Consider the following 18923-nt stretch of genomic DNA (forward strand, 5'->3'; position numbering starts at 1 on the left):
GAACATAGGGAGAACTATATATATTCAGCAAGAAAAAGGAAAACGTATCTACATTAACACCTTTTATATTGTAAGCCCTATTCTTTCTTTAGTTTCTATAACTTTATTGTCCAACTCTCTATTCTAGTTTAACTGCACTATAAATCTTCTTTACAAATATCAACCCCGTTATTACTCCAACAGCACCACAAGCAATACCAATAATAAAACAAGCCAATCCCATATAACTAAAATACAACAACGAACTAACAAAATCATCAATATTCAACACAATAACGAAGTAGTAAATGGAATAGGCATAGATATACCACCCAATACTGGATCCCACTTTAAAAGATAGCCAAGTCCAATTTGCATCATTGTAGTACACCAATGATACATAAACCAGAACAATTGTTAATTCAATTATGATTATAAATAGCATCAATGTGGTGATGAATAGGAATCCATACATGTAGTAAAATGTCGTCTTTTCTAACCAAACGGAATTAAATACGAATAATAGTTCAACGTAAACTATTCCAAATGGAATCAAGCCGTATATGAATGCGTTTTTCAAGTAGGATACAGGAGCAATCTGTTTGTATAGGGATTTAAGACTCCTTGGGAACTTAAATGAGCCATTTCTCATATTGTTCTTCTCTCTTTGTTTGTCCTCTGCTGTCTCACCACCGCTTGTTGATAAGCAGCTCTTAGGCCCAAACTTGTACTTGTTACCATAAACACCCCCAATTATACCCAACGGACACTGGATCAATATAAACAACAACACAAACACCACAATAGTTCCAAAAGGCAACGCCGTAGATGAATCTTGAGCCCACACAAAGAAATTTAAAATAAACATCAAAATGAATAAGAAAGCAGGCAACACGGCACTAAACATAAATGAGAGGATTAAAGTTTGCCATATATCATAATGTATACCAGTTTCACTTCGGAACACCTTATGCAAGACAATTCCCAATGATGATGAGACTAAACCTGATCCCATGAAACAAAAAATTGCGAATGAAATTAATGCCCCCTGGTGATTATTGAAAAAATAGTGTTTTGTTTTAATTGAATTTAAACTTGTTATAGCAATGACTCCAACTATTGCAATTAGTGTCTGTACGCCGCCCAGTACCAATGTAGTTAACAATAATTCAGCTTTCGGGGTAGCATTGACTTCATTAGCCAAGTTCTTCCATCCACCAGTGGTACCTGTTGAGGTTGCTGTTGAGCCAGTAGTACCCACAACATCCCCCTCCACAACGGGCAAACTTGGCGATTGTTGTCGTATATCCTTCTTCAAGACTTGAATCATGACAACCATAACAATCAACGACGCCAAAAAGATCAACACTGTCGAATTGACAAATGAAATCCAATGGATCTTCAGTTGACTTTCTCCCGATTCATTTTCATAATACAAATCCCATCTAGAATCATAATCAATAACTGTATCTTCTCGCCAATACACTGAATACGTATACGGTATAGTTGTTCTCTCTTTAGTCAATTCCCCACGTTCGTCGACTTTATAAACCAAGGGGAAATTCCGATAATCTTTACTCGTCCCTGGACACTGTTCATTAATGACACTTTTCGGATACACTTCGAATCCAACAATTGTATATTTCCCATTCGATTCCTCTTGATGATATCGAATCACCAACATCAAATGATTATACAAATAACTAACATCACTCTTCTCATCAACAAAACCCAAGGGGAACCCCGCAGCATAATACTTTCTCCGATGATTATTCGTTTCAAAAGTAGTAGCTCCAGGCAAATCATCAATCGACCAATGAACAACATAGCCATCCTTGATCAAATTCGAAGCACGCCGAATACCCGATTGCGTAGCCCGCAAATCGCATAGTCTTAAACACGGCTGATCAACGCCAAATTGCAAGTCATGCCCACTTTGCCAAATTCGGTCACCACGCAAGATCTCTCCCAAGGATAAATGCACTGGTTTGGCATTGTTGATGGGTGGACAGACAAATGGGAGGGAGAAATACGCGAATGGAAGTTGGGTTTTATCGGATTCGATTTTGTTGACAAGGAGGTCGACGTGGTCGCCGAGTTGGTAGTAGTTGGGTTTGAGACCGAGATCTAGAAATTGGGCAAGAACTAGGGTGGTGGTGGTTGATGTGAATAGTAGAAGGAGTGTAAGGCGTAGGTTCATTGTAAAATTGGTTTAATTAGTGAATGACGTTGTAAGTTGGGTACGGATAGCATAAAAAGATTTTCTAATAATCACCTGTTTAATCGGTTCGTTTGGTGACGGGAATGCAGCGAGTGAAGTATGTTTGGGTAATTTGTTGTAAAATGATTCCTTTGTTTATAAGTGAACCCTTGAAATCTTAATGTTTTTTTTATTTTTTAATTTTTCTCTTCTGTCTCAATTTGAAACGGCTTCTAGCACGGCTCATACACACGACATCTAGGGAATAAAACCAAGATGTTTTTTCGATACTTTTTACAACCGTACTCTATGAATCTGTAAACCTGCGGATACTCAGACTCTAAATCCTAAATGTACGTGTCCGCAAAGCTCAAAACAGAAAAACTTTTTCACTTATTAATTCGAGGATGTAAGGAAACTTAACTATGTACGGCCTAACATGCACGGTCTTAAAAAAGCCTGCATCATATACCGCAAGTATGCTGCACAATGTTCTATTCGAAGACCCGAGAGATGACTTACAGTAAAAGCTTTACTTCCACAACTGATTGCTCGCTCTTAACAGTTCCTTACAATACATAAACATATATAAACTCATTGCCTCACCCAGTTTCGCATCACCCATTCAACGACTCCATAACCTCCTTAATCAAATAACTACCCTTTGGATCCAAATTCAAAGCAATAGTAAACTCCCTAATTGCCGAATACTTATCCTGTTGCAAATTATACAATTGTCCCAAAAGAAAATGAACACTAGCTTCATTGGGAGCTAAGTTTTTCAAAACTTCAAAATTCTTCAATGCCAAAGGGTAATTTTGTAAACTAAATAATAGCTGAGCCTTTTTAAAAATTGGCAATGGATTAGTTGGTTGTAATTTACATGCCAATTCATATTGTTTCAAAGCTAATGTTTTTTTGTTTAGTTTCTCCAAAACCATACCAACACAACAAATTAAAATGATATTTACTGGGTTGATGGAAATGGCTTTACGGAAATGGTAGTCGGCTTTTTGATATTCTCCCAAGTTCATATAAATCATTCCAATTCCATACAAGGCGTTAAAATGGCGTGGGTCTAATAATAAACTCAATCGGAAACTTTCCATAGCCATTTCATAATTATCATTGGCGAAAAACTCATGTCCTTTCAACGTGTGAGCATAGGTGAATTTATCATCGAGTTTAATTGCCTTATTGAGGCATCGTATAGCTTCATCTGGTTCATGGGTAAGGGAAAACAAATTACCAATTGCACACCAAGTAATTGGACTTTGTGGGTCAATATCGTGTAATTCGTTAGCCAAAAAGGTGAGTTCAACTTTTTTGTGCAAGTGCCAAAGTAGAGTGGAATATACTTCCATATCTTCACACCGAGCACGATCCAATTGACGCAATTTTTTAAAATATTGTTCAGATTGTTTGTAATTCATCACTTCATAATGTAATTTACCCAATTTGCTTAAAACCCAAGGCGTTTCTCGGTCTTGTTGACTAATATCAGTTTCCAAAATCTTGATTGCCTTGTAGCAATCATAATTGGAGAAGAGTTTAAAGCTCTTGGCAAAAACCAGATATAAGTGAAGAAGATACGCTTCACATTTTTCAATCTCCTTCAAGAATGCAATGGATGAACTTGTAGTCATTGTAGCAGCTGATCCTGTACCAGCATTGTTGCTGTTGTTACCGTCATCTGAAGTAACGGAATTATTTCGCTTTAAATTCTTTTTACTACTTGACGTTTCAGTCGAACTGATTGTGGAATGTGAGGAAGGTTGTGAAATCAATCGCGAGGTGATTTTGGAATACACTCGACTTCCGCGTTTTCTGCCTCCACCGCTAGCTGCTGCTGGCGGCGCTGCTCCGCTTTCTCCATGCGTAGTAGCTGTGGAGGTGGGTTTGACAAACTCAAACGTATTATTAGCAATCGTAGTGTTGCTGACATCATGATGATTTGTATGATGAGATCCCGTATTCAAATTAGATTTCCGTAATGGCGCATCAGGAACAGTCGCAGTTTTGATTCTTGGGGTGGAAAAGTTGAAGTCATCTACATGTATTGTTGGAGTCTTTAATGGGTTACTACCAGCTACTGCGGATGCAGTTGCAGCTCCCTTCTTGTCAGTGAATGGATTCGTTAAATCAGGTATATCATGAGTCCCTAGCGCTTGTGGAGTTTTGAATTGCTGTGTCTGTTGTTGCTGTAGAGCATCATCTCTACCCAGTTGATGAACGCCACCATCTTTTTGTACCTTGTACAAAGTCTTCACCTTCATGTCCACTCCCATCTTGCACAACTTCTGAAACGCTTCAAAATCAAACTGATTCAACTTCAAACATTGTGTATAGTTCAAAGAACTATTCTTGACGTCATCAACACTATGATACAAATCGCCTAATAAATGATAAATCAGGGATGCATCAGGCATGATGCTTCGACCATTTTCATAATCGAATCTAGTCTCCAAACTCATCCTTTCAGGACCATTCCCACTATCTTCTCCATTATATAAATTTCTCACTTTCAACAACTGGAATATCCCATCTTTAGCCTTACCCAATCTCAAGCAACATTTGCCAAATAAAAAACTACATCCAAGATGATTCAAATTCAACTTCGTATTCACTTCAACTAACTTCCGATAACATGACTTCAATTTCGATTGATGGTATAATGAAAGACAATACAAGTAGATTGAATCTAAATTGAGTGGTGTTTGCGCTAGTAGTCGCTCGCTGGCAAATTCTGCATTTGCATAGTTGAATGTATCTATGGAGTGAATGATTATTGATCGGAGGTAGTGGGTCGTGTATTGGATATTGGGGAGTTCTGGGTCGGTGTTTGTATCGGTTAGTTGCATCGTGAGAGGCTTTGCACGAAGTGGTGATTAGTGACCTTTATGGTTGTGAATGCCACTTTGTTTTTGTTTTTGTTTCTCGATTTTTTTTTTCTTTTTCTTTGTTATCATCACCACTTTACCAAACCCAAAACTTAACCTTACATCTTAAACTTGGCAAGTAAAAAAGAATGCATTATAAAAAAGAACTATATATTAAGCTATTGAATGAATTTTCATATTAACCTCCCTCCTTTGTCTTACTTCTTCGATTTTATTACAAATGTATGGTTACCCGACGAATCACTACCATAAGCCATCAACTTTTCTTTCTTTTTGCCTCCACTAGGTTGTCTCCCAAAAGGATTGGGGATGTGAGGTTTACTGCTACCATTGGACATAGTGGACTCTGAAACATCCTCCTTTTTCGAATTCTGGCTAAATGAACTTACATTGGGAGAAGATGAACCATTGCTATTGGTATTGTGGTTGGTTTGTGAGTTGGTTGAGGATGCCGTCGAGTACGCTGTTGATGTTGGTTCACTACCATTTGCATATGGATTAAAAGACCCACTAGTTGGTCTATCGTATGGAGATTGTGGAAGCGATGGTGGTCTCAATGATTTCAGTTCAAGCGTGTCAGCAAAATGACCTGAGCTTGTAGTAACTGGGGTTCCACTTGCGGATGAAAAATGGCCCGATTTAGGTGACGAAAGATAGCCTGATGCCATCAAATAAGGAGAAGCAAATCCATTCAGATTATGGGAGCCAGGTATACTAGGTGTTTTGGGAGCACTCAAAGTGCTGGTGCTATATCGATTAGTTGGAGAATCAATCGTTAATTTGGGTGGTATCCTTTCTGGAGCTAAAGTTGAGGATGAAAACATTGACGATTGAAACGATGAATCATTGTTGAAATCCTCGTCCACTCTAACATACCCTTTGGCTCGCAACTCTTCGTCTTTCAATTTGGTTTCTTCACGAGTTTTGGCCAACATTTCTTGTGCTTTGCTCAAACTAACGGTTGGGGTTGAGCAACTACTAACTACCGGTACCGAGTCATCGATATCTATAGTGGCAGTCATGAGAGCTTTCACCCAACCCCTCATTTCTTCTTCAGAGTCAACCGCAAAGTAATGAACCTTTGGTTGAGTGAATGTAAGTCCCTTTTTGAAACCTGGTGCTGGAGGCACAAGTTTGAAACAGTAATTACCCGACATTGTAGTTGAAGCCATCATTGCTGCATATTTATCTGCTTTATCTAGATCCTCAGCTTCACTATTGATAGGAATAACCTTGTGAGCAGTGATATCGATCAACCCCTTTTCTCGCTTATCTTTTAGTGATGTGAAATAAGACAACCTAGTTCCATGTAGCGTAAAATACCTTGATCTCCAAGCAAAAGCATTACCAGAACGTTTAGACATATAGCCACTATAGTTAGCTGTTTTGATAGCTTCATCCGGTGTAATTTCTCGAATACCTTCAACAAAAGCCGACGTTTTCAGCTTCTTTGATCCAGTAAAGTTACGAATGTTTTGTGTGGATGCAGTACGTAAACTCTTTAATCTTGAAGCGCCTGGACGTGTATTTGAAAGGTTTGCTTGTGAATCACTAGCAATACGTTTGTTGTCATCCTTCAAAGCATCATGAGATTTGGCTCTCATAGACACGGATTTCAGTTTCTTTGGTGATAACCCAACATCATCGATATTAACAGGAGAAGAGGGCAAATCAAACAATTGGGACTTTCTTCTTGGCGAGTTAGACATGGCGCTATTCTCACGTCTAATCTGAGCCGGAGATATCAATTTCTCTTCATTAGACAAGCCACTATCATCTCTTTGTATGTTTTTGCTATACAATTTGTTTTGTCCTTGAGTTGGGGTACTATTATTCTGCTTGTCGCTATCGTCATTTCCTGAAAAGAATGAGAAAAGTGAAGAATGTCGTTTGTGACTGTTTGAAACTGACGGCTTTTTTTGATGATTGTTGTTAGACGCTTGTGATTGTTGTCTACTGTGTATTGCTTGATCATAAACTGAAGAAGAAGGTCTTGACAACGCATGTGCTGAAGCATTTGTACGAGTGATGTATAATCCATTTGGTTTTTCTTCAGTACTGTATGGTGACTGGCTTCCATAACCGAATTTGTAGCTTGAATTTAGTGGGCTATCTCCGACACTCGGTGGTTGAGGAGCTTTCCTAGGTGAAGTGAATGTACTTTCAATATTTGGCTTAGTGAAATTGTCCACTGAAAGTGATCTATTTCTTGTATGTTTGATGGTTGAGTTTGAAGTATCCTCCTGTAAAGCAGAAGGCATGAGTTCATTCTGCTTATCATTATTGGACTCAAATAAGTTATCCTGTTGTTTCGATTTCAAAGGCTTTTCATCAAGATCAAGTTCAGGTGAAGGGAAAGTAGTGTCTTCAGTAGGTGCGGAATTCAAAGTAGATGAAGTAGTATCGGTTCTATTGATTGAATTAACTCTTGATTGCAGCAGTTTCAACTTTTGTGATCGAAGATTCATTTCTTTTAATTTCTCAATTTCTTTGTATATTTCAAAACGAGTACCAAATGAGTCAATCTCTAACTCTTTTAAATGTCCCAAATCCATTTCAAACAAAATTGCTCCTGTAATCTTGTGTTTAGCAAATTTTCCGGCAATTTCAGAATTGAACCCCAAGACCAAGGCAAAGTATGATGACACTTGTTTTGGAGTCCAATTGTGTGCTTGTAATGGGTTCAAGTCATCAGTAAAGGACTGTTCAGATGGGTTTCTAGCATGAGCTTTGTTATAGTTGTTGTTAGAGGCTACACTTGATTGCTTTGCTTTGTAATCGCTGTAATTCATACCAATGTTTTGATTCTTGTATGAACTTCCATTATAATGACTGTTATCACCCTGCAACTCCTTCAATGCTTTATCGATTTCCTCATTAACTGTAGTATCGCCAACACTAGTGTTGCCACTTTTGCTGTCTTTTAAAGATAATTTATCAAAGGAGTCCTTTATCGGAACTGGTGGGCTATCCTGGGAATTGTTGGGGTTTAATTTACTGGGAACATTAGGTGCATTATTTGAATTGAGACTGTGGTTGTTGTTGCTACTATTGTTACTATTCGAATTTGCTTCATTGAAACCATTGCCATCATTATTCTGATGATCGCCGTTATTCATTTGTTTTCCACCCGGTGGTGTTAAAACTCTTCTTGACTTGGATCTTAACAACGTCTTTTCATCGTTGTTGTTATTTGCCAATAGTTGAGTAAAAGATTTGGGATATAGTCCAACAGCACCAGTTAATAAGTTTTTACCCATATACCAACCATCGTTATACTCATGGTCATCAGCTAAAACCTGTATTTTATCACCAATTTTAAGACTAATTTCGTCACCCAATCTGGCATTAAATTGTTTTATACAAACATATGTTGCTCCATCCATGGTGTGATAATGTATTAATAGATTAAAGGATGTAATGGGGGTATTGTGTATGTGTATGTGTATGTGTGTGTTTATACTTTGAAGAAGGGTATGACTATATTGTTGGTTATGATAATATGTAATTTATATCTTGTGTGTATATATATATATCCTTTGAATGATAGTTGTACAGTGATGATTGATGTGGTGTGTATCAGACTATTGGTCTGTGTGGGTTGATGTTGTTGTTTTAAAAAGTAGTACGCCTTTCGTTCCTGTTAGTTTTTTCTTTTTTTTTTTTTTTTGTTTTTTCTACTCTTACACACACACACTCTCTCTCTCTCATCAAAAAAAAAAAAAAAAGAAATTAAAATTTAAAATTAAAATTAATTTATGTATGTTGTCGTGTCGTCAATCTATCACACAGATTTGTGTCACTACTATTCATTCATACTAACTGATTAAGAATAACAAGAGTTGAACAAAGTATAAGCCACACTGTCAATCATCTAAAGCAATATAGAGAGACCTACATTCATGGACGTTGGACGTTTAGACTTTGAAGAAGTAAAAGAAGAAGATAATATATCCCCAGTTGTGTCGTGTCGCAATTAATATTATACGACATTACATTTTATCTTGTTACAATTTTGTGTACATGAGTATAATGTAATATGTGTTTCATAATATTACACTAAGTACACGACCTTTGATACCACACATACACGAAATTAATTTAGTGGGGAGATACATTAGCACGCACAAAGTGTATACATAAGATAACGCGTTAAAAGATCCTCTTACTTCACACAGCTGTAATTGGTTTATCTTTTTACTACATCTACAGTAGTACCAATGTACTCTACTCTGTTACATACAACACTGGTTAGCATCATATACATACGGCAGAATACATAACCAAAAAACCGTACACAAATAAACAAATCTCATTGGATACACAATAGTGTGAAAAAAGAAATACAAAACACAAAAAAGAAATTATAGGTAAAGTAAAGTTAAGTAAGAGTAAAGAGTAAAGAGTAAGAGTGAGATATTGGTGAATCTAGACCTTTTCTTCTTTAGGAATCAAAACTTTTATAACCACTTTGCATAGTATCAACAATAACAAACTAACATCAATCTTATCATCAAACCAACCAGTTTTGCTAAAGATTTCAGTTTTCACACAAAAAAAAAGAAAATATAAAATCCCTTTGTTTTCACCTAACCACTTTTCTCTCTCTTTTTTACTCTATTTTTTATACGTGTGTGTGTAATTGTAAAGAAAGTGATACACTTTAACAAGACCTATACCCCGTCAAGCTCCTTCACGGGTTAGGACTGCTAGTTCTACTTTACCTTCAACTACAAGTGGCAGTAACTGTGTAGGTTACGAACATAATCCACTATTTTGGATGACACTGCTGTCGCCAAACACTACACTTTTACGAGACAAGCAATCTCTAATCTTGGCGGCCCTTCTCCCTTTGTATATCATCATGATTTCACAGTAAGATTGAGATCTTCTTCATTTCAAATGGTTTTTAGTAATTGTCACGTGACGTCCATTGATTTTTCTAGTCGTGTAAATTTACGACACTTTTTACCCTTCACTTCTGATTTAACTTACCAAAAATTGTAAGTACCTCAATTTATTTTTTGCCACAGAGAACACATATAGAAAGCGATTTTACAACACACTTACACATTTACACATCCTTACTCTACATTTGGAACAAACAACAGTATTGACACGTACCTTGATATCAATCATAGTTACACCATAAATACAAGAGGTTCCATAAAGCACCATTTGAAAAAAAAAGCCATAGATAGAGAGAGATAGATCACATTGGCCCATTTTTTGTATCGTCAGGAGAAGATAAGAAAAATAACGAGTTGTGATTGAGACTACTTTGACTTAGAGAATTACAGTTATTGCTTCTGCTTTGCAACTGTGAACAACATTTACTATAAAAACTTTCCACCAACCAGAATAGATCTTATCAGAAATGTCAAACAAAAATTCGTCAAGTAAATATTCCCAAACTGAATCTAACAATAAGCAAGAGCGTGGATTTCACAATGAATCTGACGACTCTCAACTTTCGGATGAAGATGATTCACTATTAAGACTTTCACAGCAAGCTCAACACAGAAAACTAAGTGAGCTGCAATTCATCAATGAGGAGCCTCTTGAACCTCGGGATCCTATTGCTACCGCGAGCACTAGTGGAGATATAGATGAAGACGACGATTTCAATAACGAAGCAATCATCGAAGAGGAAGACGATGATGAAGTTGACGTTGAAGAAGACGACTCTATTCACAATAGTGACAATGAGCATCACGATGATGACGATGACGAATTGGAAATGTTTGAAACGGCAGACTTTCTTCGTCAATTAATGCAAGCTAGAAGAATTTCAGACATAAACTCAGGATCCAGTGGCAATGACACAAACAGCAACAATAATAGTCAAAACAATTCCAATGAAGAAGAAGGGGCTAGACAGGGAGAATTGGATGATACCCGTGCAGAATTCCTTCGTGCAATTGGTGCTCTACCAAATGCAAGGAGCGGAGATGCATCAAATGAAGACAGTGCAGATAGATCAGGAGGTGGCTCTGATGAAGGCGCTCCTCCACGTAGTGGTGGTGGTGGTGGTGGTGGTGCTCCTGCTGGGTTTGTTGACGTAATGCAAAGACTAATGGGAGGTGGTATGATGTTTGGCGAAGGTTCACAAGAAGGTGAAAATATCAGAGCACTAGTGGACAATTTGGAACAGAGAAATGACACGTTCATCATTCTAGAGTCTTTGAACCAAATATCAGAAAATTTGCTCATGATGAATGGCTTGACTGCAGAACGGTTAATTCCATCTAATAAGCTAGCTCGAAGCTTAGTGAATATAATGGAAGATCCGTCATTGGAGGAAGAGTTGGAATTGCATCTTGTCGCATGTCGTTGTTTATATAATTTCTTGGAAGTGAATCAAGATTTCATTCATGATGCATTGAACAACAATGCTGTACCAGCATTATGCAACAAGCTTTTGGAAATAAAGTACATTGATCTCACAGAACAAGCATTACAGACACTTGAAATGATTTCAAGAGATCCAATTTCACATAATAGCATTATTGCAAATAACGGATTAACTGCTTGTTTGCAATACCTCGACTTTTTAACAGTACATGCCCAACGTAAATGTCTCAGTATTGTGTCAAACTCGTGTACCAATATAACGATATCCAATTACCCCAAGATCAAAGAGGCTTTTCATAGTATTACTGAAGTCGTTAGAGCTCATAATGATCAAAATGTGGTTGAAAATGCATGGATCACAATTGCTAGGATTATTGAATGTTTCAAGAATAGGCCTGAATTTTTAAATGAACTTTTCGCAGGAAAGGAATTGTTTTTCAAAGAGTTGGTCAATGTTATACTAGTCAGTTGTAACAAGTCACTGAACACAAGTGCAGAATCCGAGCAAGTTTCTTTGTCTTACAGCTCATGCTTACTTTTGATCAAGTCATTAATAATTTTAAGCAGCGTTAGCATTGAAGTTTCGAAAATCTTGTTGAGTGATTGTGATATTGGATCTATGATTGTTGACGCATTGAATAAATATGCTAGGTCTAGGAGTACTAAGGACAGTGATGCACGTGAAGATGGCCATGATGATGCTACTATTTCAATTGAAGCGTTGTTGGCAGCGCCTAAGGAATTGGTGTCACAATTTTTAACATTGATTGGTTATTTATTACCCATTAATTATCCTTCATCGAAAGCACTTTATTTGAAACCAGATTACAGAAATTATGAAGAAAAAGAAGAAATAGACCACAAAAGGGTCGAATTATGTGCTGAGATTATACCTGATGATTATTGGAAATTTGTCAACAATGCATGGATACTACTGATTTACAGTATTCAAGCCACAACAGATGTTGAAATTAGGCGAAGAGGTTTTATCAACTTGTACAGAATTGTCACTTCCATAGATGAGCCTCGTTTAGGACAAATCAAGCATCACGAGCGTGTTTCAGGACTATTGGCCTCGGTTGTTAATCAATACCAGCCACAGGTGTTGCGAGGGTTAAAGGAGATGGCAGACTCTCGGAAGCGAGATGAGGATGTTGACATGCGAACTAGTGATTTCGAAGATTTTGATGACGCTCGAGATGAATTTGGTAGTGAGGATAAACAGAATGAAGATAGTGATGAACAAATGGATGACGGCTTTAATGAGAACGAAGACGACGAAGACGACGGCGACGATGATGACGATGATGAAGATGACGATGATGACAATGATGACGACAATGACGAGGATGAGGATGACTATCCAGTGGTGTCCAATCGACCTGAAGATATCAAGAACCTCAACTCAACACTATTGATGTTGAGTGCCTTGGAAATTCTTTACGTGTTAATGAGAAAATGTGCCGGTGTGTACCTACAAGAATTCGAAAGAGAAGGGTTGATGAATGACGTATCCTCCATTTTGAAAAGATCCTCTTTCCTAAAAAAGGGCTCCAGACCAAACTCGTCCCAGAATAACTTTCTGGTCTCATTTGCAAACAAATACATAGATGTGGAGTACACTAAAGAATACGAGTTTAGATCCTCCATTAAAGATGTCTATTTCAAGATTAAGGCCACTGCTTTGGAAATTAACAAAGAGTACAACAATGAAAAGATGTCGCAAAGCAATGAACTTTCCGAACATATGCAGATATTGCACGAAGTTAGAGATATTCTATCTGATACGAAAACAACAAAAACATTCACATTCAATCTGTGGTTATCAGTTTGGGGTCGGCTTAAATTTGCTTTAAAAGGTGCATCAGCTAAAGTTCATGTGTCAAGTTTCGAACTCATCTCGTCTGGTGTCATCACGCAATTGACAAGTTTATTAACGTCCAATGAATCGGATCATGTCTTTGATTCAAGTGCTTGTTATCAAGCGTTTATTCACTCTTTTTTTGATGGTGATTGTTCAGATGCAAAGTTGTTGGTGCATCAACTTCTTGAAGCGTTGACAAGATCGGAGTCTTTTGAAATTGTTTCTGCTGGAAGCCATAACCAACATTCAACGTCGTCTAGAGATCAGCAAGTTACGTTGATGGCAAATCAGATTAAATTAAAGTTGAGTCTTGAGGGAGACTTGGGAGATCTCAAGATGCCCGCCAATTTACAAAACATGGTTGTATCTGTGCATGCGATTGCTACGTTTAAATCAATTCTTTCATTCTTGAAGCAAAGATTACTGTTTATGGAGCAGTTGAGTAATATGGGCAATCCTAGAGGAGGTCCAAGCAATCCGGCTGAAGAGAAGAAAAAGTCCGAATATAGTTTGGAATTTTTAATCAACGGCGAGGTCATCCCTCTTGAGACAACCATCTACGGTGCCATTTACCGATCAGCTCAAACAAAGCCAGATGAAATTGTTGATCCGAAAAAGATTTGGACTGGTGTTCACCAAATTACGTTTAGAAAAGTGAGCAATGAAGTCAGTAATGAAGATGTGTTTAACAATTACAACACTCATGTTGACGATTCTGAGTTGACAGTCTATGACGAAACAACAATTGGTGTTTTGCAGCTTTTGAAAGTTTTATTCAAGATGAATACTTTTGTTCACGATGGTGGTAAACCAAGTGTACCAGTTAAAGAATTTATCAATTGGAAATTGACCGCCAAGTTGAACCGACAATTGGAAGAGCCGTTGGTAGTGGCTAGTGGTACTTTACCTGGATGGAGTATACATTTGACCAAACAACTCCCCTTTATATTCCCATTGGCAACAAGAATATTCTTTTTCCAATCTACATCCTTTGGCTATTCTCGATTGATTCATCAATGGCAACTAAGAACAAATCGTGACTACGAGGATAACAGAGGTGGTGACAACTCAAACAACCCAGCTTATAATCAAAGACCTCAATTGGGAAGACCAAATAGACACAAGGTGAGAATTTCAAGAAAGATGATGTTGCAAAGTGCATTAAAAGTATTGGGTATGTATGGATCTACTCCTGGTATATTGGAAATTGAATACTTTGATGAAGTTGGGTCTGGTTTAGGACCAACTTTGGAGTTTTATTCAACTGTATCAAAGGAATTTTCCAAGCGCAAGTTGAAATTGTGGAGAGATAATAATAAATACAATGGTGACACAGAAGGATACGTTGACAATAAGCAAGGATTATTTCCATCGCCCATGGATAAACAACAACTCAATAATGAAAATGGGAAAAAGATATTGTACTTTTATTCATCATTGGGAAAATTTATCGCACGGGCGTTATTAGATTCAAGAATAATTGATTTCAACTTCAATCCTGTATTTCTTAAATTGGTGCAATTTTTGAATGAAAAGCATTCATCCTCACAATCACAACAATTGAATCAAAAGTTGATGATGAAGAAGATTGTTTCTTTACAAAATTTAAAAATGGTTGATCCCGAATTGGCTAAATCGTTACTGCATTTACAAAAATATGTCAATGCATTTGACACTGTTGCTCCCGAACAACGGAACTTGATTGAAATTGATGGTGTAACAATTAGGGACTTGGGTATATACTTTGAATTACCAGGATATCCCAAGTATGAATTAATACCCAATGGCAGTGAAACATTAGTTGAAGCTGAAAATTTGGAACTCTACATTTCAAAAGTTTTTGAAAATACATTGTTTACCGGTGTAATTCATCAGACCAAGGCATTTATGGATGGGTTCTCCAAAGTGTTTCCTATTACTTCATTGGTCATTTTCTCGCCACAAGAATTGGTTGAATTGTTTGGTAATTGTGAAGAAGATTGGTCTTATGATACGTTGTCATCGGCTATTATAGCCAATCATGGATATAGTAAAGATTCACCCGAGATTAAGGACTTGATTGATATTTTGATTGGGTTGAATTTGGAGGAGAAGAGGCAATTCTTGCAGTTCCTTACTGGGTCTCCTAAGTTGCCAATTGGCGGGTTCAAAGCATTACGGCCAGAATTGACGGTTGTACGGAAACGTGCAGAAGATGGGTTGAAAGATGATGATTACTTGCCTAGTGTAATGACTTGTGCTAATTATTTAAAGATTCCAAAGTATTCAAGTAAGCTGGTGATGAAGGAGAAATTGATGCAAGCGGTTAAAGAAGGAGCTGGTGCGTTCTTATTGTCTTAGAATAAGTTCATATATAGGGGAGAAGTAATTGAATAGCATATATTTGAAGAATTATCTGTAAAGAATGCATGAGTGTGTCCGGGTTTTTTTTTTGTGTATCCTCGTCAGTGCGAAAATGTCCGTGCCGACGATCCAAATTCAGCAAAACTGCACTTACGCTCTAAAGACCTATCCATTCAGCAGTTGAAACTCTACACCTTACACCGTTTTATCCACAATGTCAGTCAAGTTTGAAGAATTGATTGCTTCATTAATTGAAACCGCCCCATCAACCGAATTACCCGAAGTTATCACTTCATTACAAACCATATCAGGAGCATCCAAATCAACAATTGATGATGCCATACTCAAATATATCAAGACCCACCCTATTGTCATAGATGACTACATTATAACTTCATTAAACAAAGACCCCCACTCATCGAAATATATCGATTATATCAAAGGAGAGAAGTTTGCATTTGATATTGCCAAGCAAGCAATTATTGATGTTGAATCGTATACTCCTGACGTGAGTGTTGATTCTGCGTTAGTTGACAAGTTGCAACAATATGGTGATGATTATTTCCAGGGTTATACATTTACAATCATTCCTGAATCTAGAGATGTGTATACAATTGTTATCATTGGTGAAAAGTTGAATAAAGATAATTTCTACACGGGGAAATGGCACAGTCAATATCAAGTTAAAGATGGTGAGATTTCTGGTGCTATTGATTTAGATATTCATTATTTTGAAGACGGAAATGTTCGTTTAAAGTATACTGAATCAGATATATCCAATCACGAGGGAGGAGGCATTAGTAGTTCAGTTTCTTCAGCTAGTGATGTGGTGAATTTTATCAATCGGACTGATAATGCAATTGAATTGAAATTGATTGATCAGTTCCAGCATTTGAATCAACAGTCGTTTAAGAACTTGAGAAGATTGTTGCCTGTGACTAGATCCAAGATTAATTGGGGTAGTGCTATTGGTAATTATAGGTTAGGATCCGATGTAGTTAATAAAAAGTAGTAAGCCATATTATGGTAAGTGTTTGAAAAGTCACCTGTAGATTATTCAAAGTCGACATCAGTGAAAAAGAATCCTTTCATGACTCCTTCCACTCTTCCCTATTGTAAAGCTGAGATGTTCGCTGAAACATTCAGTGACGTCACACCCATCTCCACTCCTCCACCTTGCATCCACCTATGCCACATTATCCACTTTATAATAACTTAAACAACATCCAAATAACAAAAAACGCCCCCAAAATAATCCCCACAATTCTCGTCAACCCAGCATTACGATTCATAACAGTAGTCAAGTTGCCCAGAGTTTTTTTAACCAGTTGCATCAAACTTGAGAAGTTGTCATTTAATTGGTGTAATAACCCCAGTTCTTGTTCTATTGAATCATGAATATCGTTATTGACCGTTGTTCGAAATTGATGTAATGTGTTGGCTAATTGGTCGAATTTTTGGTTGTTTTGTTGCTCTCGATGGGAATATAAGTTACTGCTCATTTTGGTAATTGGTTCTGCTTTGTTGCTGTTGCGTGTGAGGTAGTGACTAGTGAAGACTATTTTCTGGGTTTGCGTGTTCCATTGTGCTTTTTCTTTTATTTTTTTTGCTGTTTGGCCTCGCCTACTATGACCAAATGCTACAGCGATATTATGAAAAATATAATCCACCGTTCGCCTATAAAATCTATAAACTAGTATCCAGAATTACCAAAGCCAGCACTAGTGTTTTGTTGGTTTAGCTGCTGAGGATTGGGGTAGGGAGCATATTGCTGTCCATTGTATTGTGCATTATTATAACCGGTATGTTGTTGAAATTGTGGTTGAGAAGGCTGTTGATGCTGCAGTGGCTGCTCAAAGTGCGGTTGACTCGGTGGAGCATGCTGATATTGCTGTTGTTGCGGAGGTGGACCGGTTGGTTGACGATATTGAAGCTGAGAACCACCCGTCGGATGTGGTTGTGGTTGTGATTGCTGATATTGAGGACCTGTAGCTTGACCTTGCACCAACTGAGGTACGGCATGTGAAGCTGTTGGGTACGGAAGTTGATTATACGTATGACCTTGCTTTGACCTATTACTAATCAGCTTATCCAATAGCTCATTGTATGACTTAACCTCAGTGTTTAATTGCGTATTCAATACTCCCAACTCTTCTTGGCGTACACTGTATTTATCTATTAGACTTCCCAATTGAATCCTTGAAGATATGACATTATTGTATAGCTCAGTAACTTCATCTTCGTTGATTTGAGAAATATCGTTGGTAGATAAAATAGCCAATAAGCGGTCAATTTGCTTTTGATCCACATTCAACAACTTGTTTTCCAATTCATTCTCTCGAGCCAATTCTTGTGGTGATTTATTAACAATTGGGGTCACATAATTTAAAGGAAAAATTCCAATCTTTCCATTGGGTAAGGATCCCCTCCACCAATCTCTGTAGACAGATTCAATCACAGTTATCACATCACCTTTTCTAAACGAAAGTTCATCCTCCTCGTATGATATCAAATCATACAAAGCTCTTACTTTTGATACTGTTGCTACAGTTTGCTCTTGTTCTGATCCAGCTGGAGATGCTGCACGTTGTGGGGCTTGGTCTTGCTGTTGTTGTTGTTGTTGTTGTTGTTGTGAATCTGGTAATGGCTTGTCATTCAAATACTGTTTCTTCAAATTCTGTTCATTCTCATATTCTTGCAATGACAACTTCAATACCCTCTGCAACTCTTCATCTTCTTTATTTTTATCTTGTTGTGTCCTCTCTTGTTTTGCTGGTTTACTAGGACCTTGTTGGGCTTTAAAGTATTGTGGATAGTCCGACTTTACCAAGTTATATGCATCATTCATGGGTTTCAATGATGGGTCAGACTTGAAGCTTTTGTTTAATTGCTCGAGAACTTCAATTATTCTGTACTTGACTGTAATGTGTAATTTCTTATCCAGTAATTTCTTCACAAGACAATCTTCAAGAAATGATTTGCTGGCAATCTCTTGTTTCATTCGAGATCCACAGTTTTCAGCAATAGCAACTATCAATGATAGTGATCTCAAGATGGTATTTGCATCCTTTGTCGATGTAATTTTTGTCTTTATCAAGTTTACAGCCCGGCTAGTTTCCAATTCAGGATTGGATGATATCTTGTCACAAACGTCTAAGATATATTGCCAGTTATCCGATGTAAGTGTTGGATCTGTAGCTTTATTTATAAAGGCATCTAATGTATTCATGATGTGCTGGTAGATGGGTATAGGTTACTGATCAAGTTGGGGATTGCCACTTAC

General features: G+C 37.4%; 7 protein-coding genes across 7 annotated transcripts; 2 read left to right on the forward strand and 5 right to left on the reverse strand. All coding sequences in view use genetic code 12, as the record gives it.

Annotated features, from left to right (window-relative positions):
* Nucleotides 1-118: 118 nt before the first annotated feature.
* I9W82_000192 (uncharacterized protein) lies at nt 119-2179 on the reverse strand (the record flags this gene model as incomplete). The annotated part of the gene is made up of 1 exon (XM_067690718.1): nt 119-2179. One exon carries the CDS (start codon nt 2177-2179, stop codon nt 119-121), a length of 2061 nt encoding a protein of 686 aa, XP_067550218.1.
* Nucleotides 2180-2796: 617 nt separating this feature from the next.
* Nucleotides 2797-5040, reverse strand: CDC27 (anaphase promoting complex subunit; the record flags this gene model as incomplete). Its single annotated transcript, XM_067690729.1, has 1 exon — nt 2797-5040. The coding sequence occupies one exon, from the start codon at nt 5038-5040 to the stop codon at nt 2797-2799; it is 2244 nt and encodes a 747-aa protein (XP_067550219.1).
* A 236-nt stretch (nt 5041-5276) lies between these two features.
* On the reverse strand, nt 5277-8465 carry BOI2 (Boi2p; the record flags this gene model as incomplete). The annotated part of the gene is made up of 1 exon (XM_067690740.1): nt 5277-8465. One exon carries the CDS (start codon nt 8463-8465, stop codon nt 5277-5279), a length of 3189 nt encoding a protein of 1062 aa, XP_067550220.1.
* A 1991-nt stretch (nt 8466-10456) lies between these two features.
* Nucleotides 10457-15637, forward strand: I9W82_000195 (putative ubiquitin-protein ligase; the record flags this gene model as incomplete). Its single annotated transcript, XM_067690751.1, has 1 exon — nt 10457-15637. The coding sequence occupies one exon, from the start codon at nt 10457-10459 to the stop codon at nt 15635-15637; it is 5181 nt and encodes a 1726-aa protein (XP_067550221.1).
* Nucleotides 15638-15854: 217 nt separating this feature from the next.
* I9W82_000196 (uncharacterized protein) lies at nt 15855-16652 on the forward strand (the record flags this gene model as incomplete). The annotated part of the gene is made up of 1 exon (XM_067690762.1): nt 15855-16652. The coding sequence occupies one exon, from the start codon at nt 15855-15857 to the stop codon at nt 16650-16652; it is 798 nt and encodes a 265-aa protein (XP_067550222.1).
* A 193-nt stretch (nt 16653-16845) lies between these two features.
* On the reverse strand, nt 16846-17142 carry SFT1 (Sft1p; the record flags this gene model as incomplete). Its single annotated transcript, XM_067690773.1, has 1 exon — nt 16846-17142. One exon carries the CDS (start codon nt 17140-17142, stop codon nt 16846-16848), a length of 297 nt encoding a protein of 98 aa, XP_067550223.1.
* A 191-nt stretch (nt 17143-17333) lies between these two features.
* Nucleotides 17334-18869, reverse strand: HSE1 (ESCRT-0 subunit protein; the record flags this gene model as incomplete). Its single annotated transcript, XM_067690784.1, has 1 exon — nt 17334-18869. The coding sequence occupies one exon, from the start codon at nt 18867-18869 to the stop codon at nt 17334-17336; it is 1536 nt and encodes a 511-aa protein (XP_067550224.1).
* Between the last annotated feature and the right edge of the window lie 54 nt (nt 18870-18923).

Source organism: Candida metapsilosis (assembly GCF_017655625.1).
Source record: "Candida metapsilosis strain BP57 chromosome Unknown scaffold1, whole genome shotgun sequence".
Taxonomy (NCBI): Eukaryota; Fungi; Ascomycota; class Pichiomycetes; order Serinales; family Debaryomycetaceae; genus Lodderomyces; species Lodderomyces metapsilosis.